Here is a 19,263-nt window from a genome sequence, read left to right on the forward strand (position 1 = left end):
TCTGTTATTATTTTATGAACGTCACAACGTCAATTATGCACGTTATTGGGTCAGCTTCAGTTTTCTTACATTGTAACGTTAAATATATAGTTTCCTGCTCACAAAACATACGAGACAATACACTAGAAATACATATACTGATAAAGCTATCGTTCAATATAAAATTCTATTGCTATATAAAAATGTTTTGGAGCATTAATGTTTTTTTGTTCAAGAATCCTTCGTTCCACATACTACGGATCATTTTCTCTCTAAGGAGATACCGCATAACGTACTTTAACCTAGATTTTCTTAAACTCATTTCTATTTTATTTTTTTCCTTTGTATTAATTGTTTATTATAAGTATTGTATGTGTTATGATTATATAATACACTGCTATGTTTGTTGTATCTGTCTATCTGACTTCCTAATTCTTTTTATCTAACATTATAGAGCAAATTATATTTATGAAGAACTAAAAATAAATTTAAATCTTAAATAATTAATTTTTTTTAATAAAACATTTGATAGAAATTTTTAAACTTGCTCTCATGTATTAAACTAATTATCACTAGAAGATACATGTAATCTCAAATTAAACAAAAAAAAAATATATAGTTTGAACTTGAATTATCTATATTAGAGGAAATACTAGCAACACTCTCTAAATCTTTATAAAATTCTAACAGTCTCTACATTGACTAAAATTTATTAAAAATTATGTTTTTGTAAATTTCACTTATTATTTAATGATTATCTCTTAATTTAGAAGACTCACTAAAATTTATTATTTCTATTAAATTTCGAACAATAGAGAGGATTAGAAAAAAGAATGTTAGACTGTATTGCTAAAATTCCTCTCGATTAATCAACGTGAATTCGTTTGTCTAATAAAACGTGAACTTGATCAAATTTTCAACCCAAATAGTTGAATCTTATCTTTACTGTTTATACCTTTGCTGTGAAGGCTATCTTTATATCAATGCATTTCGAAGATCATTCTCATGTGAGATTAAGAGCACAAAAGTTACCTCCAACCATAGGAAAAAATTTACTTTCCTCACACTCAGGCATAATTACAAAAAAATATTGCAGAATATCCTCGTAAAACAATGATACAACAGCAGCAAAAACGCCTCAGCACATGAAAAAGACACTAATCTTAACTATCTAAATGTTACAACAGTTTCCACAGGAATACCAGCATAAACACATCAAACCGGTAAAGCCTGCTCGTTCTATAAGAAATCAAATATCTAACATCAATGACCTAGGTGCACCATCTCAATGGGGCACATGCCACTCACTAGTAACCATCAACAAAACAATTACACATACATACACACACGTGGCATTCTACTATGAGTAAGAAAGTGGTTTTTCGAAACTTTCAGTGCCTGTGAGAATGCTTCCGGCTGCTATAAGTAACCTCTTTCTCTTCCCCATTCCGTCTACGCGACATCCTTAAGGCGAAGGAAATGCCCCCCACAGCACCCATAACATAAAACGCACTGTACGGAGCCAAAGTGAGACCAGAAAAATAAGACCAGTATCCAGCTATGAGATAGATAAAATATAGCCTAACATTGCAGATGGGGATCCCAGTATAGGACAAGAAGAAGGAATTGAATTCAGGCTTCGAGTTGCAGATGCCATGAAGAATGACGCCGATGCAAAGCACTGAATCCAGGAGCCATGGGAGGCTCTCACCCAACGCCAATCTCTACAAAAGTAAAAGATAAATAAGGTAATGAACAGTCATAAAACGTAATAGTATATTGTCTTTCAAGCAGTAATCCAGTAAATTACCATGAACTATACTTCTATCCAATGAATTTCAAAAAAAAAAAAAAAAACGGAGCTTGGATTTTTCACATTCAACTTAAGTACAACTTCAACATCAACTGCACTGATTTATTTCTTATCCATACCCAAAATGATGAAAACGATCAAGGAGCACATTCAACAGAACACAGTTCACTATTTTTGTTTGAAAGTGAAAAGGCCTAAAGAAGGAAGAAAAGGAAAGAAAGAAAGATTCCATTGAAAAAGAACAAGAATAGATGCAAATTGAAACATATTTCAGCAAGTGTTGGTATCTAAGTATCTAACTATGAATGGGGAAACAAAATCATATGTAAGATTATGGGTCAGATTTTGTAAGCACACATCTCTCCTAGTCTTCACCGGGAGGCTATAATTATGTTGTGGGAATTCAATCAAACCACATTCCCCTTTCCCATTTCCCCTACATTAGAGCCTCCCTAGAACATTCCCCCCAAGAAAAGTGGTTGCATGACAGAATATGTTTAGAATGTTAACTTGATAATTAATTGATATATTGTACCTGGAACCAAGCTGCAACGGATGGGGCAAACATCATAGTTGCAACAAGATGCAATATCAACAAGCCATGGCGATGGTGAAATAAATCTAATTGTGTGTCACCAAAACTTTTTGATGAATCTGGACTGTTGGAGTAATTGTCTTCTGAAGGGAAAGTCCGCTTGAAACTACCATCAAATTTGAACTTCAGCCTTTCAGACCCCATATAGTCTTCACTGTTACAATCAAAATTTTCATTATTCTGTTCGTGGTTGCGACAAGATGCTGTCAGGAAACTGCTACAAAAACAAAAAGAAAATTCAGTCTCACAAATAGCCAAACAAGTTAACACAATGAATTGCAAAACAATCTTCCCTAAACTTCAGCCCAAAACTTCCACTTATCTTAATGACGCAAATTATTTCACTTTCCCAGTTATTGTTGCAATCAAATAGCATCTTCTCTCACACCCAATATTTTCCAACATGTAAGCAACATATGGAAAAGAGATATTAACACACTGACACTGGATTTGTTAAAACTCGTACTGAATGAATGTTAAATTAGCTTACATCTATCAGTTGCAGGTAAGATAGATTGATAGACATTTGAAAGTATAAGGAAGATATCATTTGATCAGATGTTATTAATCCTTTGCAGTAACAACTAAAATGAAATGAATAAATGTAGAATAGATATACCTGCATAATGCATTGTGACAACAGAGAAAATGAGAGAAGAGAAGTATAAGGAGACCAAAGGATGGATGAACCAGGCTAGCCAAGACCATTGCAGTAACTGCCATAACAATTACTGGATTTGCTCTTAGAACCCTAACCACCTGTTTAATGTAAGTACCAAGATTCAAAGGTGAATGTGCTGAACTTAAAGTACAAAAGAAAACAGAAGGTCACTAGCATAAGCACCCTCCCTTGTCTACTTTCCACCTCTATTCTACTACCCCTTCACCCACAGAAATAAGCAAATCAAAAATGAAATTTAGAAATGTGGATAAGAAACCAAGCTACAACATACTTGATTTGACAACCACCTCACATATAAGGTTGTACTTTACCTTTAGAGAAAAGAAGCTAGACGAATGATTAACAAACCAACGAAGGAAAAAAAAGCTAACATTCCGTTCCCACATTTGCCACCTGCAATATACTTACCCATGTTATTTATCATTAAATGTAGCAACGTGATTAGCATTTCTTTTATTGATTATGAAGCCTAAAAAAATTGGTAGAAATAAGAGAATAAATATAGATATTCACAGGAAATGTGATTTACTACGACAAATTCCTATTACTATATCAAGGCTACCCTACTTGACATTAGCAAACAAATCGAGCAAATTTAGGATAAGTGGTATCAATCAGTGTACTAACCTTGTCTTGATGAAAATATGTGTAACAGCAGCCACAAAGAATACCAAGTGGGAAATCAAAATTAGAATAGCTATGAATCCGTTTGCAAAGATATAACAAATTAGAGAGATGCTGATGAAGCTAGCAAATGGAGGAAGTGGCTGAGACATCAACAACAAAAGGAACAAGGAAAAGAAAATGGGTAGAATGGCTAGGGGAAAGAAATGTGATATTAGTGTCAAATTGGATTCCACAGCAGTCAGCATTGATGGTATCCGCAGATCAAGATCCCATGAACATGCTTGCCGCATTAGAGCAAAGAAAACAACAGCAATAGAGAAACCAACTATCTGCATAAACAACAACCAATGAAAAAATTATTGGAGATGAATTAGAATCCATAAAGAGGATGGATATGAAGAGAGAACAAAACAAGCAAATACTAAGTATGTCTGTACCATATGCATGAGCAAACAATTCACCTTTGTAAATCAATCAAAAACACCAAATTGTACAAAAGAGGATAAAAAAAATGCCAATGATATATAAGTATATTGGAAATCGAAATAAATAATAAAATAATGTTTTACAAAGGCATGAGATTATAGGAAATACAAATAAATAAATAAATAAATAAAAGGCATGATAAGAAATTACAAAATTCAGACATAAAGAAATTTCATTACCTTTGGACTATACAATAGTAGAAACCTACTTGCAGCAGCACTAACAGAAATTGAAATGCTACTCTTATAAGAACAATGTGGGTCAACCTGTAGAATAGTGGAGAAATTAAAAATATATAAAAATTAAAAGAATTGTCATAATACCTGCCATTGCCAGTAACAGAATGCTAGGTAGTCAGAAATTTGGTAGTATGGCATCCCTTTACAAATTCTTTTACATGAAAGTAACTCTGCTCTATTTGTTGAAGAATTTAAGGGAAAAAACAGCTCAATTTTATGTATTAGGTGATTCATACCAGCAAAAGAACAATGGTTTTTTCAGATTTCTGAGTTGAACTCCAATGAGCTGGGGAGGAATCGACAACAATTGTCTCACTGTTCAAATTTGGATATACATGAAGACCAGATGTATCATCCCAAGCAAGTGCAACAGGTGGGAAACAGCGCAATTTGCAAAGCCCTGAAATACCCAGCTATAGTTATCTAAGCTGAAAAGAAAACATCAAACACTGCAGAAAATATTAATCACAAATTCATAATGCATTCAACTATATGCAGAAATGAAACATGAGTAACATAACAAAATATCTAAACTGATGGTATATTCACCTTTTTAAACCAATGTGCTATGTTATTTCTATGATAACAAGCCTCAAAAAAGGCGAGAGTAGAGACATTATTTTTGTTAATATTTTATATTATATTTTAAGCTGACTTTTCTAAAAGTTAAAAAATAAATAGTTTTTTAATAATATTAATGTGTGTCCATCCATACGGAGGAGTCAGTTCAAGTGTCTGAGTTGCGTAAAGGTGTCGGCTTAACCGCTCAAGTGTTGCCAACAAAAAATAATTTTTTAATTGGCCACCTAATTTGAAGTGTTGGACTTGTGCCAGACAAGTGTCGGTGTCTGAAACGTGTTTGGCACGGCAACATTTCAAACAAGAGAAGTGTCTGTGCTTCATAGGTCCAAACCCACTAATAACACTAAATAAAATCCATAATATTCTAAATTTCTAATAGCATAGAAGTAAAGGCATATGGTGCAGATTGATGAGAGCATTCAGATATGTTGATCTGAAGGGAATAATGACATCATTCTGTCAAACTAGTTTATACATAGTATATCTATTTGTATCATCGAAATTAGTCTATGCTAACAAGTGAACAAAAAAATTCTATTGGAAAGAGGCCTTAATTGCAATCCCCATTAGCCCGCCTTGGTAGTGGCCTCTTTAGGGGCCACACATCCTACAAGCTGGTTTGTGGATTTTCTATAGTGAATATACCATGATGCCATTAAACCTAAGAAAACAAGCACAACACAAAATAAAATTCTAAACTAGTAGTCCAGTTGGTAGTGGATTAGAATTCTTACTACTACTTTCAAGGTCTCCAGCTTCCTCTTCAGGAAGTCCAGAGTTTCTAATTCCACAGCTGACAGTTTTCAAAGACAAAGTAACAGGTAGAAGACCCAAACTGATGGCAAATGATAATTTGACAGCTAGAGGATGAGCTTCCTCCAAAACCAAATCCTGCATAAGCAACCACACACACACACACACACACACATATAAGCAACCTAATAGGACAAAAGGCAGAGAATATTTGGGTATAAGCTTAAGCTATATCATGTATATCCTAAAAACTGCTTCAAAATTAGAATTGCTGATGAAAAAACATGAGTCTTGCAATGAAAAGAAACTCAGGAAATAAAATCATATAAGTGAATAAAACTACAATATAGCAAGGTCAGTCAACATTCCATGAAAATAATAACCTTCTGAGAATAGGTAGATTGAAGCATAAACCATGGAGATAGCTCTTGATTTCCTTCCTCTGGGTTAAAGAACTGTCCAACTGCCATGGATGCTGCTGGCGGGGGTCTTCCTGAAATAGTCTGAGAACCACATTGTCATTACACACACAAATATGGAACACACATTTTCAACTACAAAGACCATACAGAAAATACATCATATTTATAAGCAGGATGATTCTATTATTCCATCATCAGTCATCATAATTAGTAAATGACCACATGAAATTACCCTTACACAAGAAATTTAAGAATAGAAATAGATAAACAATATTTAGTGATGAACAAACAATCCACCCATCTAGATGAAAATCACCTTTCCAATTTTATGGAAGGTACTTGTAAGACCAAACGTAAAGTAGCATACAGGCTTCCACATGGAAATTTTAAAATGAAAAAAAGGTTCAAATCTCAAAATCTCTTTACCAAGCAAACCAAGAAGGCCTAAGGGAAGAAAAGAATCATAAAAAAACAAATATTTTTGAATACCTGTTGGAGGATATGCATTTCTTAATATCTAAAAGGAAATCAATCAAAACTCAAAATTGTACCAGATGAGGTGCAACTGAGACAGTAAGAAATCTGAAGCCATGCATATCTTCAGGACTCAACCAAAATACAGCAGATGGAGGAGCTTGCTCAGTCTGACTGCCAGGTTCAAGCTGTTATAATATTGCAGATTAAATATTATGAGTACCCATATAAAATTAATTAAGCATTTTCTTAAGACTATCTTAAAGAACTCAACAATGGTAATGTAGTATAACAGATAATCCAAACAAGAAAGAAGGATGGTCTGGAAATAGGCATGATATACCTGCCGTGGTGCTGGGCCTGAGGGAATGCGCATCATCTTTGATGTTACTTCAACAACCCTATTATTGGGAAGTAAACTTGTAGCAGATTTCCCCTTTTCAGGCCACAAATGAAGTCTAATTCCAGAACATGGCTCAAGATTGGTCACAAGCACAAAATGACTTTTTCCATTTGAACCCTACACGTCCAGATTAAATGGTTCAGCAATTGCACTGTGGCATGATTATCTATGATGTAAAACAAACAGAAAGAAAATTGAAAATTTAGGAATCCTTGAAACTAGGAAATTTATTAGAAAATGAATTTAATCAGACTCCTGAAATAGTCATGCTGATCATGAACAACATTCATATCTACCATACACAAAATTCAGCAGATATCTTCTTCAAATTTAGAAAAGATAAAATGGTCTAACACCTTCAAAATTAAAATTGTTCTATTCAAACAAATAATTGAAAGATATACTACTTGACCAGGAAGCTGAGTGCCTGATTAGAGGTCATTTTGATAATCTCCAATAGCAAATGGAAACAAGTTATTTATGGTTGTTGGAGATCCCACACCATCTAGAGATATGGCCTTAAAAGTGTATATAAGTGGGGGGCAATCTTTACCTTACAAGCCGATTTTGTAGCGTTCAGTTAGGCCCATAACCCACTTTTTAAGATGGTATCAGAGACTATCCTAGAGAGATTTGTTGGGCCTATCGGGCAACCCACTATTGAGTTGTTATTGGACCATCCACAAATGTCTAGTCCTGCAAACTTAACGGTTGAGATCTCCAGTCCTCAGCGAGGGAGGTGTGTTGGAGATCCCACATCGTTTAGAGATATGGCCTTAAAAATGTATATAAGTGGGGGGCAACCCTTACCTTACAAGCTGATTTTGTACGGTTGAATTACGCTTGAGATGCCTCCTTTTTTTAAAAAAAAATTAAAAAAACTATTATATGATATTTCTATAATTATTACTGAGAACAAAAGTTTTCAACATTATAATGGAAATTTATGCATCCCCACAAACAATGTCTAAAGCAAAAAACGAAAAGAGTTATAATCTGTTTCTTTTTTTTAAAAAAAAGGAGGCATATGGCAGTGTGTGCAACTTATATGGTCCTTTGGTCAATGTGATTGAAGTGGAATGCTAGCATCTATGAAGGTGTAGGTGTACCTTTGTCCCAAATGCCACCTAGCCCCATCTCCAATCCCAAACATATTAGCCTTATTTATAGTCCCCAAATGTTGTTGACCTGCCACTGCATTATAATTTTAGTTTATTTTCTTTTATTACATATAACTGTATTTGAAACAAGCTTAAAGTGTAGTGAGCTTTTAACTTTAGGAGAGAGTTAGAATATCTAGAAAATATCTTATAATATCATTATTGAATTTTAGAATATTTCAAATTATCATACATGATTTCTTGTGAGTAATTTCTGTTGCAGAATGATAAGCATAAGCATAAGCCACACATCACCAAGGTGTACACCCGCAAACAGCGAGCAAAAGAAGCAATAACCATGAACCACCAGCAGCAGGGCGCACAAAACCCAAGGGGTACAAACCACCCAACAGTTACAACCCACCCAAAGGGTGTAAACCATCCAACAGTTACGTTTCACCCAAAGGGTGCAAGGTCAGAAGATGTGAATTAAGGGGACATGACCCTTAGGAATAGTCACAACCAACCGTTATGATCCGCCCAAGGGGTGCAAGGTCAAAAGATGTGAATCAAGGAGACATGACCCTTGGGAACAATCACAACCAACCGTTATGATCCGCCCAAGGGGTGCAAGGTCAGGAGATGCGAATCAAGGGGGCATGACCCTTGGGAACAGTCACAACCATTTAGAATAATTGTGTCCATTAGATGTAGTATAAATAGAAGTAAACCAAAATGGGAAAGTCACTCTAGAATTAGGAAGTATCTGGATTGTGGAGAGACAGGCTCTCGAAAACCTGTGTAATAAAATATCTCAAATTATCTATCAAAATTTCTGTTTCATCTTTTCAAATTTGTTCCATTTTTATCTGTTCATATCAATTTGGTATCAGAGCACCAATCCGATGCTTGTTTCCAACAATGGTGACAACTCAATCTAATTCTAAAAATTCAGACACAATGGAGAGAATTTTGGAGATGCTAATGGTGGACCGAGAAAACCAAGTTGCAGAACGACAACAACGAGATGCAAAACAACAACAACTTGAAACACATTTTGCGTGCCTAGAAGCCATGATGAAAAATTTGTCCAAGCATTCAGATGATGGCATGCCCAAAGGTTCCGTCAATAAAGAAAAGACACCTAAAAACCACACCGACGAAGGAAAAACAGAACGATGGAGAAAATTGGAAATCTCATATATGATAGGGAATCTTATGCTTATAGTTGGATAAATAAATTGGAATGCTTCTTTCAAATGAGAGATATACTGGAAGAAGAGAAAATTCAAGCAGTTATGGTGGCGCTAGATGGAAAGGCGCTATCTTGGTTCCAATGGTGGGAAACTTGCAATTCTGATATTGGATGGGGCGATTTCAAAGTTGTCATTCTTGAAAGATTCCAAACTTCAGCCACTCTCAACCCTTTTGCCACCTGCCTTGCACTTAAACAAGAAGAAATGGTGGAAGAGTACGTTGAACAATTCGAAAGGTTTGCAGGAATGCTGCAGAATGTTGGTGAAGAACATTTAAAGGACATTTTTGTGAATGGAATGAAGGAAGATGACATTGCAAAAACCGCTTTCCGCACACATGAAGGCCACTATGAATTTATGGTACTTCCATTTGGACTTACTAATGCACCTTCTTTTCAATCATCAATGAATGAAGTTTTAAGGCCAGTACTCCAGAATTACGTTTTAGTATTCTTTGATGACATCCTAATATATAGCCCTTCCATGGAAGAACATAAGCAACACCTGTGAAATGTATTGACATTATTGCAACAAAGTGAATTAAAGATCAACGACAAGAAATGCTCCATCAGCCAAGCAAACTTGGAATATCTAGGACATGTTATTTCCACTGGAGGTGTATCCACAGATCCTCAGAAGTTGGAAGCAATGACATTATGGCCTATGCCCAAGAATGTCACCAGCTTAAGGGGATTCTTAGGCCTTACTGGCTATTACAGGAGGTTTGTTCATAATTATGGAAAAATAGCAAGGCCATTGACCAACCTATTGAAGAAAAATGCCTTCCAATGAAGTCCAGAGGCGCAAACTGCATTCGAACAACTTAAGCAAGCCATGACCAGTTTTCCTACATTAGCAGTACCTGATTTTTCAAAGCCTTTTGTGGTTGAAACTGATGCTTGTGGAACTGGATTAGGAGCGGTTCTAATGCAAGAAGGAAGACCCCTAGCCTTTTGGAGCACTACCATATCCAAAAGAAACCAAAGGAAATCGGTGTATGATCGCGAATTGATGGCAGTCGTGAAAGCGATCCAAAAATGGCAACACTACTAGCTGGGAAACCATTTCATTTTCAAAACTGACCAAAAAAGTTTGAAATTTTTGACAGAACAGAGGATCTCGGTGAGGAACAATACAAATGGATTTCCAAATTGGCAGGATATGATTTTGAAATATAGTACAAGCCAGGGAAGGAAAATTCTACCGTCGATGCCCTTTCCAGGAGAAGTTCCTATTGTGCCATGACAGTCTTACAAATTCACGATTTAGAGAAATGGACAGAAGAGATCAAACAAGATGACAAGTTACAGAAAATCATGCAAGACCTGATTATTGATCCCGCATCTCATATGGGCTATACTTTGAGGGATCAGAAGTTATTTTACAAGGAGAAATTAGTGCTATCCAAATCTTCCTCCCGAATTTCAATCATTTTAAAAGAATTTCATTCATCATTGGTAGGAGGACATTCAGGTATCTTCAGAACTTACAAAAGAATAGCAAGTCTAATGTATTGGGAAGGTATGAAAACCGATATCAAGAATTTCGTTGCTACTTGCGAAGTCTGTCAAAGAAACAAAAGCGACAACTTGCCTCCAGTAGGATTGCTACAGCCATTACCCATTCCTACTCAAGTATGGACAGATATTTCTATGGATTTTATTGGAGGACTACCCAAATCCAAGGGGAAGGATACAATCTTGGTGGTGGTTGACCGACTCACTAAATATGCTCACTTCATACCATTACGACATCCCTTCACCGCTACCGAAGTAGCCGCAGTTTTTCTACAGGAAATTGTAAGATTGCATGGATTTGCATCTTCCATTGTTTCAGATCGTGACCCTTTGTTTTTAAGCAACTTCTGGAAAAGCCCTTTTTAAAGCAGCAGGTATACAGCTTAAGTTCAGTTCAGCATATCATCCCCAAACTGACGAACATACAGAAGTTGTCAACTAATGCTTGGAAGTTTATTTATGGTGCTTAAGTGGAACAAAGCCTAAGAAATGGGCCTCTTGTCTTCCATGGGCAGAATTCTGGTTTAACACTAATTATAACACTTCAAGCAAGATGTCTCCTTTCAAAGCTTTGTATGGACATGATCCCCCTCACATTCTCAAGGGATCCACCATTCCTTCCTGCCTTGAAGAAGTCAATAAACTAACAATTGCTCGGAATGAATTATTGGCTACTCTAAGAGAAAATTTGTTGAAGTCTCAAGATATCATGTGAGCAAATGTCAACAAACGCCGTCGGGACATAGAATATGCAGTCAGTGATTGGGTGTTCTTGAAGATGCAACCTTACAGAAGAAGATCCTTGGCTAAAAGGATTAATGAAAAACTCTCCCCTCGGTTTTATGGTCCTTTCCAAGTGTTAAACTAGGTGGGTGTTGTTGCTTATAAGTTGGATCTTCCATCTCACAGTAAAATTCATCCGATCTTTCATGTCTCTCTCCTCAAGAAAGCCATTGGTGACTCGTTCCAGTCCCAACCTTTACCACATATGTTATCTAAGGATCAGGAATTACAAGCTTATCCAGATTCTGTTTTAGATATTTGTGAATTACAACCTGGCAACGTGGAAGTTTTAATTCAGTGACAAAATCTCCCTCCCAGTGAAAATAGATGGGAATCTGTGGCTAAATTACAAGAGGTTTTTCCGACTTATCACCTAGAGGACAAGCTGAGTCTTTTAGGCGGGGGTATTGATAAGCATAAGCATAAGCCACACATCACCAAGGTGTACAGCCGCAAACAGCGAGCAAGAGAAGCAATAACCATGAACCACCACCAGCAGAGTGCACAACACCCAAGGGGTGCAAACCATGCAACAGTTACAACCCACCCAAAGGGTGTAAACCACCCAATAGTTACGTTTCACCCAAAGGGTGCAAGGCAGAAGATGTGAATCAAGGGGACATGGCCCTTGGGAACAGTCACAACCAACCATTATGATCCGCCCAAGGGGTGCAAGGTCAGGAGATGCGAATCAAGGAGACATGACCCTTGGGAACAGTCACAACCAACCGTTATGATCCGCCCAAGGGGTGCAAGGTCAGGAGATGCGAATCAAGGGGGCATGACCCTTGGGAACAATCACAACCATTTAGAATAATTATGTCTATTAGATGTAGTATAAATAGAAGTAAACCAGAATGGGAAAGTCATTCTGGAATTAGGAAGAATCTGAATTGTGGAGAGACAGGCTCTCAAAAACCTGTGTAATAAAATATCTCAAATTATCTATAAAAATTTATGTTTCATCTTTTCAAATCTATTCCATTTTTATCTGTTCATATCAGAGAATGAAGCCCCACAGGACACATAAATTGGTAAGGTTACAAATAAAATGAATATAAAACTTGAGGGCCCAAGTCCAAATTACCTAGGTTAGGCATTTTGGACAAAGCAACAACTTCAAGTACAGGCACACACCATAGATGCACCAGTTCATCCATAATTTCAACATGATATCAATGTCTGGCCTCTAAGCCCATTGAGGATCCATGGGAGGACCTGAGGCCCAATACGTAAAAAAAAGAAACAAAAAAGGGAGGGTTCAATGACGAAGAGCCAAGCAACTATTGTAGGCAACAAATAAGTGTTACAATCCCACGAAAATAAATAGCGATGAAGATGAACACTAGCCAGCAAATCAAGAATAACTTCCTCTGTATTATTGATTCAAACGACAGGGTCAAGGTGATCTTTCAAGGGAGAACTCCGTTATTACACTACAACACAGTCTTCTCTGTTTCTAACCTCTCATACCCTATCTTTGTGCTCCCTGATTTAGTAATTCCTATTTATATCCCATATTTTATTATCCTGATGCTATGACGGTTGTAATCTAATGAAACCAACTAATCCTCATAATTATTAAAATAACAGTCCCTAAAATGCCCCCAGCTATATTAATTAGCGGAGCTACTTCCTACTACCCTTTCCTTCTCATATAAACCTTCAAGACCTCCTCATGTGACTGCTGTCCGTTGCTAACATAAGTCACAGCTGCAGATTGAAGAATGAAGTCTCACATCAGTTGTTGAGGTAATGAATGATGATAGGAACCCAAACCCCAAGCCCTTCAAGGTTCCTAAACCTTTACAGGTTTACATCCAAAGGCCCAAGAATAACCAGGGCCCACAATCTACTATAGTCAGCAGTGAGAGAAAGGGGGAATTAGTTACATTACATAGAAAGAATAAAAGTAGTCTGTTATATCGGAAAGAGTTGAGTAGGAGGTATTATGATGTTTAACCAAATTGTTAGGGGCTAGAGACTCATCTCTATGCTTGGGAGCTTCTGATCTTCTTGTTATCTTCTTTCTGCTGATATATACTATAGAAAAATACATTTTCTGATAGCAATTGCTACCAAATGATGAGGATATAAAACTATAAGGGGGCAAGTTCAAATTGTCTTGGGCATTTTGGACAAAGTAGCAACTCTCAAGTACAAGCCCACGCCGCAAATCTACTAGCTGACTAGCTCATTCTCCAACATTTCAAGATTTTTTTTATATAAATTAAGGTTGAGATCCAACTAGGTTGGCGCCCTCATAATTTCAACCAAGATTTGGAAAGGGGCCATTCATAATTTCAACAATTTCCAAATTTCATTATATTCCAATCCAAGATATGTTTCCTAATTCAATTAGGATTAGGAGACTAGTATTTGTATAAATAGGGGTTAGTGCTTTGCATTTTATCATTGCACAGCATATATCAATACTATTTTCTATTATTTAATGTCTGTTCTCTCTTTTCGACCTAAATCCCTACAATTTCAACAGAACTTTTCTTCTATGTATGTCAAGTATTTTGGATATCATATTAAAGAAACAATAAACAAATACCAATTTTTGTATGTCCAACCACCGCCTTCGACCATCCATTGCTAATACAGTCAGCTCATTTATCTGAATGTATAGGTCTCTATCAAGGCCCCCATCATTCCAATGAATATTGGCAGGACAAGCAACCGGTCTATGCACAAGAGATCCTGTAGCCACAACATAATTTGAATATAAAAATTTGCACAAATGTGGTAGGTTATATCCAAAATAACAAAGATTGGCATAGATGAAATTTAGTGAAATTAAACAGAAACCACCAAGTGACAAAAGAAATGATTTTCATATGCAATGCAACATCATTTTCAAAAATGTTTGTACATTGCATCAGTAATGGAAAAATCATAATGGCAAGCATTCACAAGAGTTTTTACCAATATAAATCAAGATGACTTGTTACAGAAGAAAACACATGGAAATAATGGAAAAGCTATCTTCTTTGCCCATAAAGCATAATTTAACTTTATATTATTAGAAAATGCTTCAACAGCTATATGCACATAAAATAGTGCTGGAATGATTATTAGATGATTCCAGAAAGCTTGTCAATGTGGTTTTCAGATAAACTAAATACAAGAATTATGAGATAATAAAATTAAAAACAGAAGAATATAATACCAGTGACATCTTTTGTATTCTGGGCAGGAATGTTTAGTGACCGTTTATAAGAGGGTAACTGCATCATCCAGTCAAAATTATGTGATATTCCACTACGCAACATTCTTGCAAAAACTGCAAGTCTCTTTTGAGTATCTGGAAATGGTTGGCCAGTTCTGGAATCTATCAAACTAAGAAGTGTGTGTGATACCTAGATAAGAATATAAATGATAAGGACCACATAAAGAAGAACCAAGTATATGTTCTTGACAAAAAATAAACTTACTTACTTGGACAACCAATTGATTACACCATAAAATAGCCTGATGTTCCATTGACAACCACACATTTTTCATGGCTGTACTACCGATCATGAAGCCATGGGTTGGGGGCACAATATTATCAAGTGATGTTAATTTTGACCGTACCTGAAGAAAAGAAAGAACAAAAACTAAACCATTATGCCAAGGCGAAAACATGTTAACAATACATGGTAATCATTGTATAAAACTAGAACTTCCATAGTAAGAAATGTGATTCTGTGACTGTACAACTAGAACTTCCTTAGTGTGATGACAAAAGATCAATTTCCATAACAACCAACATTTACTCAATTTAACAAAGTTCATTTCTAGATGTTGCATAAGATGGCAATTAAATAATACTTTTGCAGTAACTCAAAGGAGATACAAGTTAAGAATGTCCCTAAATGGATACAATAAGAGGGCTGCTATGCAAAATCAAGAAAAATGTTCAAATTTAACAAAGCATAAGGCAAAATAATCTTCTGAAGCACAGACAAACAAAGCATCTTTTTCTATCAAATATCATTGCTGATAAATCTACTGCATATAGGGGGGAAGGTGAAAACACGTTAACAATACCTGGTAATCATTGTATGCACCAGAAATAGATACAACTACAACATGAGAGAGTACTGGATCAGACACATAATGCCCCGTGTTCGTGGTTTGAACCTTATATCCTTCTATCCATTCTGAATTTACACGCGCAAAGTAACGACCCAATGAAGGCTGCAATGCCACAGGAGGTGATCTGAATAAAATACATGTATCCCATCAAACATTTAAGCAGCACATAGAAATACAACAAGAATAACAATAATAGGAAATAAACATACTGATGTGGGGATGAAAGTGTAAGAACAGTTTCAACTGCTGATTTCCTAAGATGAGGGTGGATAACAGCAGCCCTAGCAACAAAACCTCCCATTGAATGACCAACTAATATCACACTTTTTGGTAAACTCCCAGAAACTGCAGCACCTTCTCTTGTTCGAGCGTCATAAGACACTTTATATTGGTCCAAAATCTGCAAGGCCACATCATAAGCATTGAACAGAGGGAGAAATTTCAAGAATTACCAACCTCGAGCGAAGTAAAGCCAGATAGATAAGAGCAAATATCAGAGATAACACCAACTTAAGAAAAGAGTGCATAAACCAGAACTATAAAGTCTAAGACAACTTGGAAACAGAGAAGTGTGTTATTCAAAGCATCAACAAAGCCAAGGGGTTTGTCTACTACCATAGGATGGTCTAAAATTAGAATCAATAAAAAAAGTTTACTTGCACCAAGACATAGAAAGACTAAGGGAACATTTGCAGAGCTGAGGGTTTAACTATGTCATTCTGACAAGTCACATAATTCTTTGGATTTTATGATGTTGATAATCAATAATAAGAAACAACATTCTCGGTTCCTTGAGATTATATATACCATTAGTGTAAACAGGCTGACTGCACGACAATGATAACAAGTTCAATTCAAAATAAATCGGCCATCTGCAAACTACAAATAAACTATCTCAAGAGTTAAGATTACAACCTGGTTATATTTATCCAATATTAATTTTCTTCCATTGGATATAAGCTAAAAATGATTACCTTGTGTATAGCATATACAACATATTCAGTGTGCTCTTCAAGAATCGCCCCATCCATGGCAGAATGTTCACCTTCAAGATCAACAGCAAACCAGTCCAGCCTGCTTGTATACTGGCTGGGTAATTGGAAACCAGATAAATTTATATCTACACCTCCTTCTTCAGGTCTTAGGGAAGCTTCTTGGTAAAATGTACGCTCAAGGGGGCCATTCTGATATGCCCTATCAGATTCTGCTGCCAATGACCGCACCTATAATGTGGATAAAAATAATAGAAAATGTTAATAGAAATATAAAATTTTGGGCGACAATAGTATAAAAAGAGATTAATTAATTATAATGCAATGACAGAAACAACTGAACTGAAAATCATTATCAATATTAAAGTTAGTTTCCTAAATCGTATGGGATCTATGCCATATTTCTCCTTTTTTTTTTCCTTCTCTTCCTGGTTTTTCAATTCCACAAATGAAAGGGAAGCGACATTCCCTTACCCAATGGAAATTCACAAACTCCAACTATAAAACCTTTCAAGAATGAATTGAGCAGCAAGTAGCCCTAGAGTCTAAGATTCAAATCAAAAACCTTGGCCAGAAAGTGAGCATACCTCAAACTTTGAAAAAAGCAAGCTAGATATGCAGATTTATGTCTACAAGTCATCATACTATATAATATAAGTATATAACTACATTAACCACTCAAGAATCAATCTATAACAACTAAACCAACATACTCCCAAAGAAATTAATGCCTCAAATGTTCAAGAACATTAAAACAACTCAAACCAAGCACAATAATATTTTCCCAGTTTTCAGCTTTAGACCACAATAATCCAATATTTCTTTAACATGCTGAAATAATTTAACCCAGAACTAAAGAACTAACCATAAAAACAAAACAACTTTGACTAAATCTGAACAAGAAGAAAGAGGACCTTGCCTGTTTGAAGCTGCCACCATTGCCCGGGATGAAAAGCACGGGCACACCACTAAGCTTCTTAAGATGCTCCTTAAAATCTATCTTTTTCCACCCCTCATGGTACAAGTACAAGCCATACTTCACCGGCGAAATGCTCTCCGACGATGAAATAGGAATGTAAGTCGGGTACATGTAGGTCATAATACATCCATTCGAAATAGGCTTCAACAAACCATACAAAGCAGCGAGACAAATCCCTACGACAACAATAATCAAAATTCCAATCCTAATTTTCCCCCTAAAACCCGGCATTCTCAAACGAAGCTTCAACTCCAAAGTCCTCAAATCACTGCAAATTTCACCTCAACCAATGCTCTAAATAAAACACAACAACAAGTGCCGCTGGTAGAAACAGAGCTTCAAGCAACGTAGTTCGATTAATCTATTCCATCGCCGAAAACAGATCACGTTGGATTAAACTACCGCTCCGATTTCAGAATCACATAGGCACCAATCGAACAGCTTCAGTAGCCAAAACAAATCAAATTTCCAGAACTAAAAAAGAGATCTACAATTCCACAACAACAAAAATGAAAAACAAAAGAAAATCCACGAACAATGAAAAAAGGATAACAGCAAAAAATCAAAGTATTATAATTAAAATAGCAGAGAAAACTTCAATATGGTTGTATAGATCTGAAAACAGTGAAAAGGATGAGAAATTGAAGAGAGAGATAGAGAGAGAGAAGGGTTACCGAATAGTGAAAAGGAGAGCGTGAAAGATGAAGATGAAGATGAGGGAAATGGCGTGTGAATTGTGGAGACGGAGGGTGCAACAAAGTTTTATTTTAAATTCCGTTAGTGGAAGTTGCGACGAGAAAATAGTTACAGTGACAGAGACGATAACGGAGTTGACGCTTTTGTTGTCCAAAACTGCTGCGATGATCTATCTATCTGGGTTTGTTTATTAAATGCGGGCTTTGATCTATCTTTCCAGAAGAGAAGAAAAGAGGAGCTCCTATAAAGCTCTTATAGTATACTTAGCTGAGTTTGATGGTTAAGACAATAATTTTGAAGGATCAATAGATGATGAAATGATTCTCATGTCCAGAAAATTCAAGCTGATGTTAAAAAAAGAAAGGAAAATTTCAGCATTCCTCTAGAAGAAAGGACACAAGATTAAAAAAAATATGAGGAAAGCAACAAGGTCATTTGCTTCGATGTAGGAACCTAGAAACCTAGACATATGAATAAAATTACAAGAAAGACACTAAAAGGGGTTGAATAGTGTGTATATCAAAGATAAAAATATTTTATAATAACAAGATTAGTATGGATAATACAAAGGCAAACACCGATCGTTTATTGAGAATAAATAGACTAAAAAGAATAGAGTGGTCGTCCATTGACAAATAAGAGTTTCTTAAAATAATTTTTCAAATAAGTATTTGGTGTAAAGTGATATTAGAAAAAGTAACAAGAGCACTTGATAAAACAATATGAAAAGAAGTAGAAACACTTTATTTATATTGGTTCGTTCAACTTGAGCTACGTCAAGTTCTCCTTTACTCACTAG

The 19,263-nt window shown here is 35.9% G+C and overlaps 1 protein-coding gene across 5 annotated transcripts; it reads right to left on the minus strand.

Annotated features, from left to right (window-relative positions):
* Positions 1–1,007: 1,007 nt before the first annotated feature.
* Positions 1,008–18,907, minus strand: LOC114399134 (GPI inositol-deacylase-like). 5 transcript variants are annotated; one of them, XM_028361256.1, is made up of 19 exons: positions 18,443–18,905; positions 17,709–18,209; positions 16,772–17,020; positions 16,007–16,197; positions 15,750–15,921; positions 15,156–15,293; positions 14,887–15,076; positions 14,272–14,417; positions 6,996–7,172; positions 6,730–6,840; positions 6,140–6,259; positions 5,738–5,894; positions 4,658–4,821; positions 4,362–4,448; positions 3,697–4,025; positions 3,381–3,462; positions 3,007–3,146; positions 2,328–2,604; positions 1,008–1,703 (listed from the first exon to the last, which is right to left on the minus strand). In XM_028361256.1, the coding sequence occupies exons 2-19, from the start codon at positions 17,997–17,999 to the stop codon at positions 1,371–1,373; spliced, it is 3,354 nt and encodes a 1,117-aa protein (XP_028217057.1). In that variant the 5' UTR covers positions 18,000–18,209; positions 18,443–18,905; the 3' UTR covers positions 1,008–1,370. The 5 variants fall into 5 exon arrangements, with proteins under 5 accessions (XP_028217057.1, XP_028217058.1, XP_028217056.1 ...); XM_028361257.1 differs by having other exon boundaries at positions 2,328–2,601; positions 17,709–18,255; XM_028361255.1 differs by having other exon boundaries at positions 17,709–18,255.
* Positions 18,908–19,263: the final 356 nt, after the last annotated feature.

Source organism: Glycine soja, chromosome 19, assembly GCF_004193775.1.
Source record: "Glycine soja cultivar W05 chromosome 19, ASM419377v2, whole genome shotgun sequence".
Classification (NCBI taxonomy): Eukaryota; Viridiplantae; Streptophyta; class Magnoliopsida; order Fabales; family Fabaceae; genus Glycine; species Glycine soja.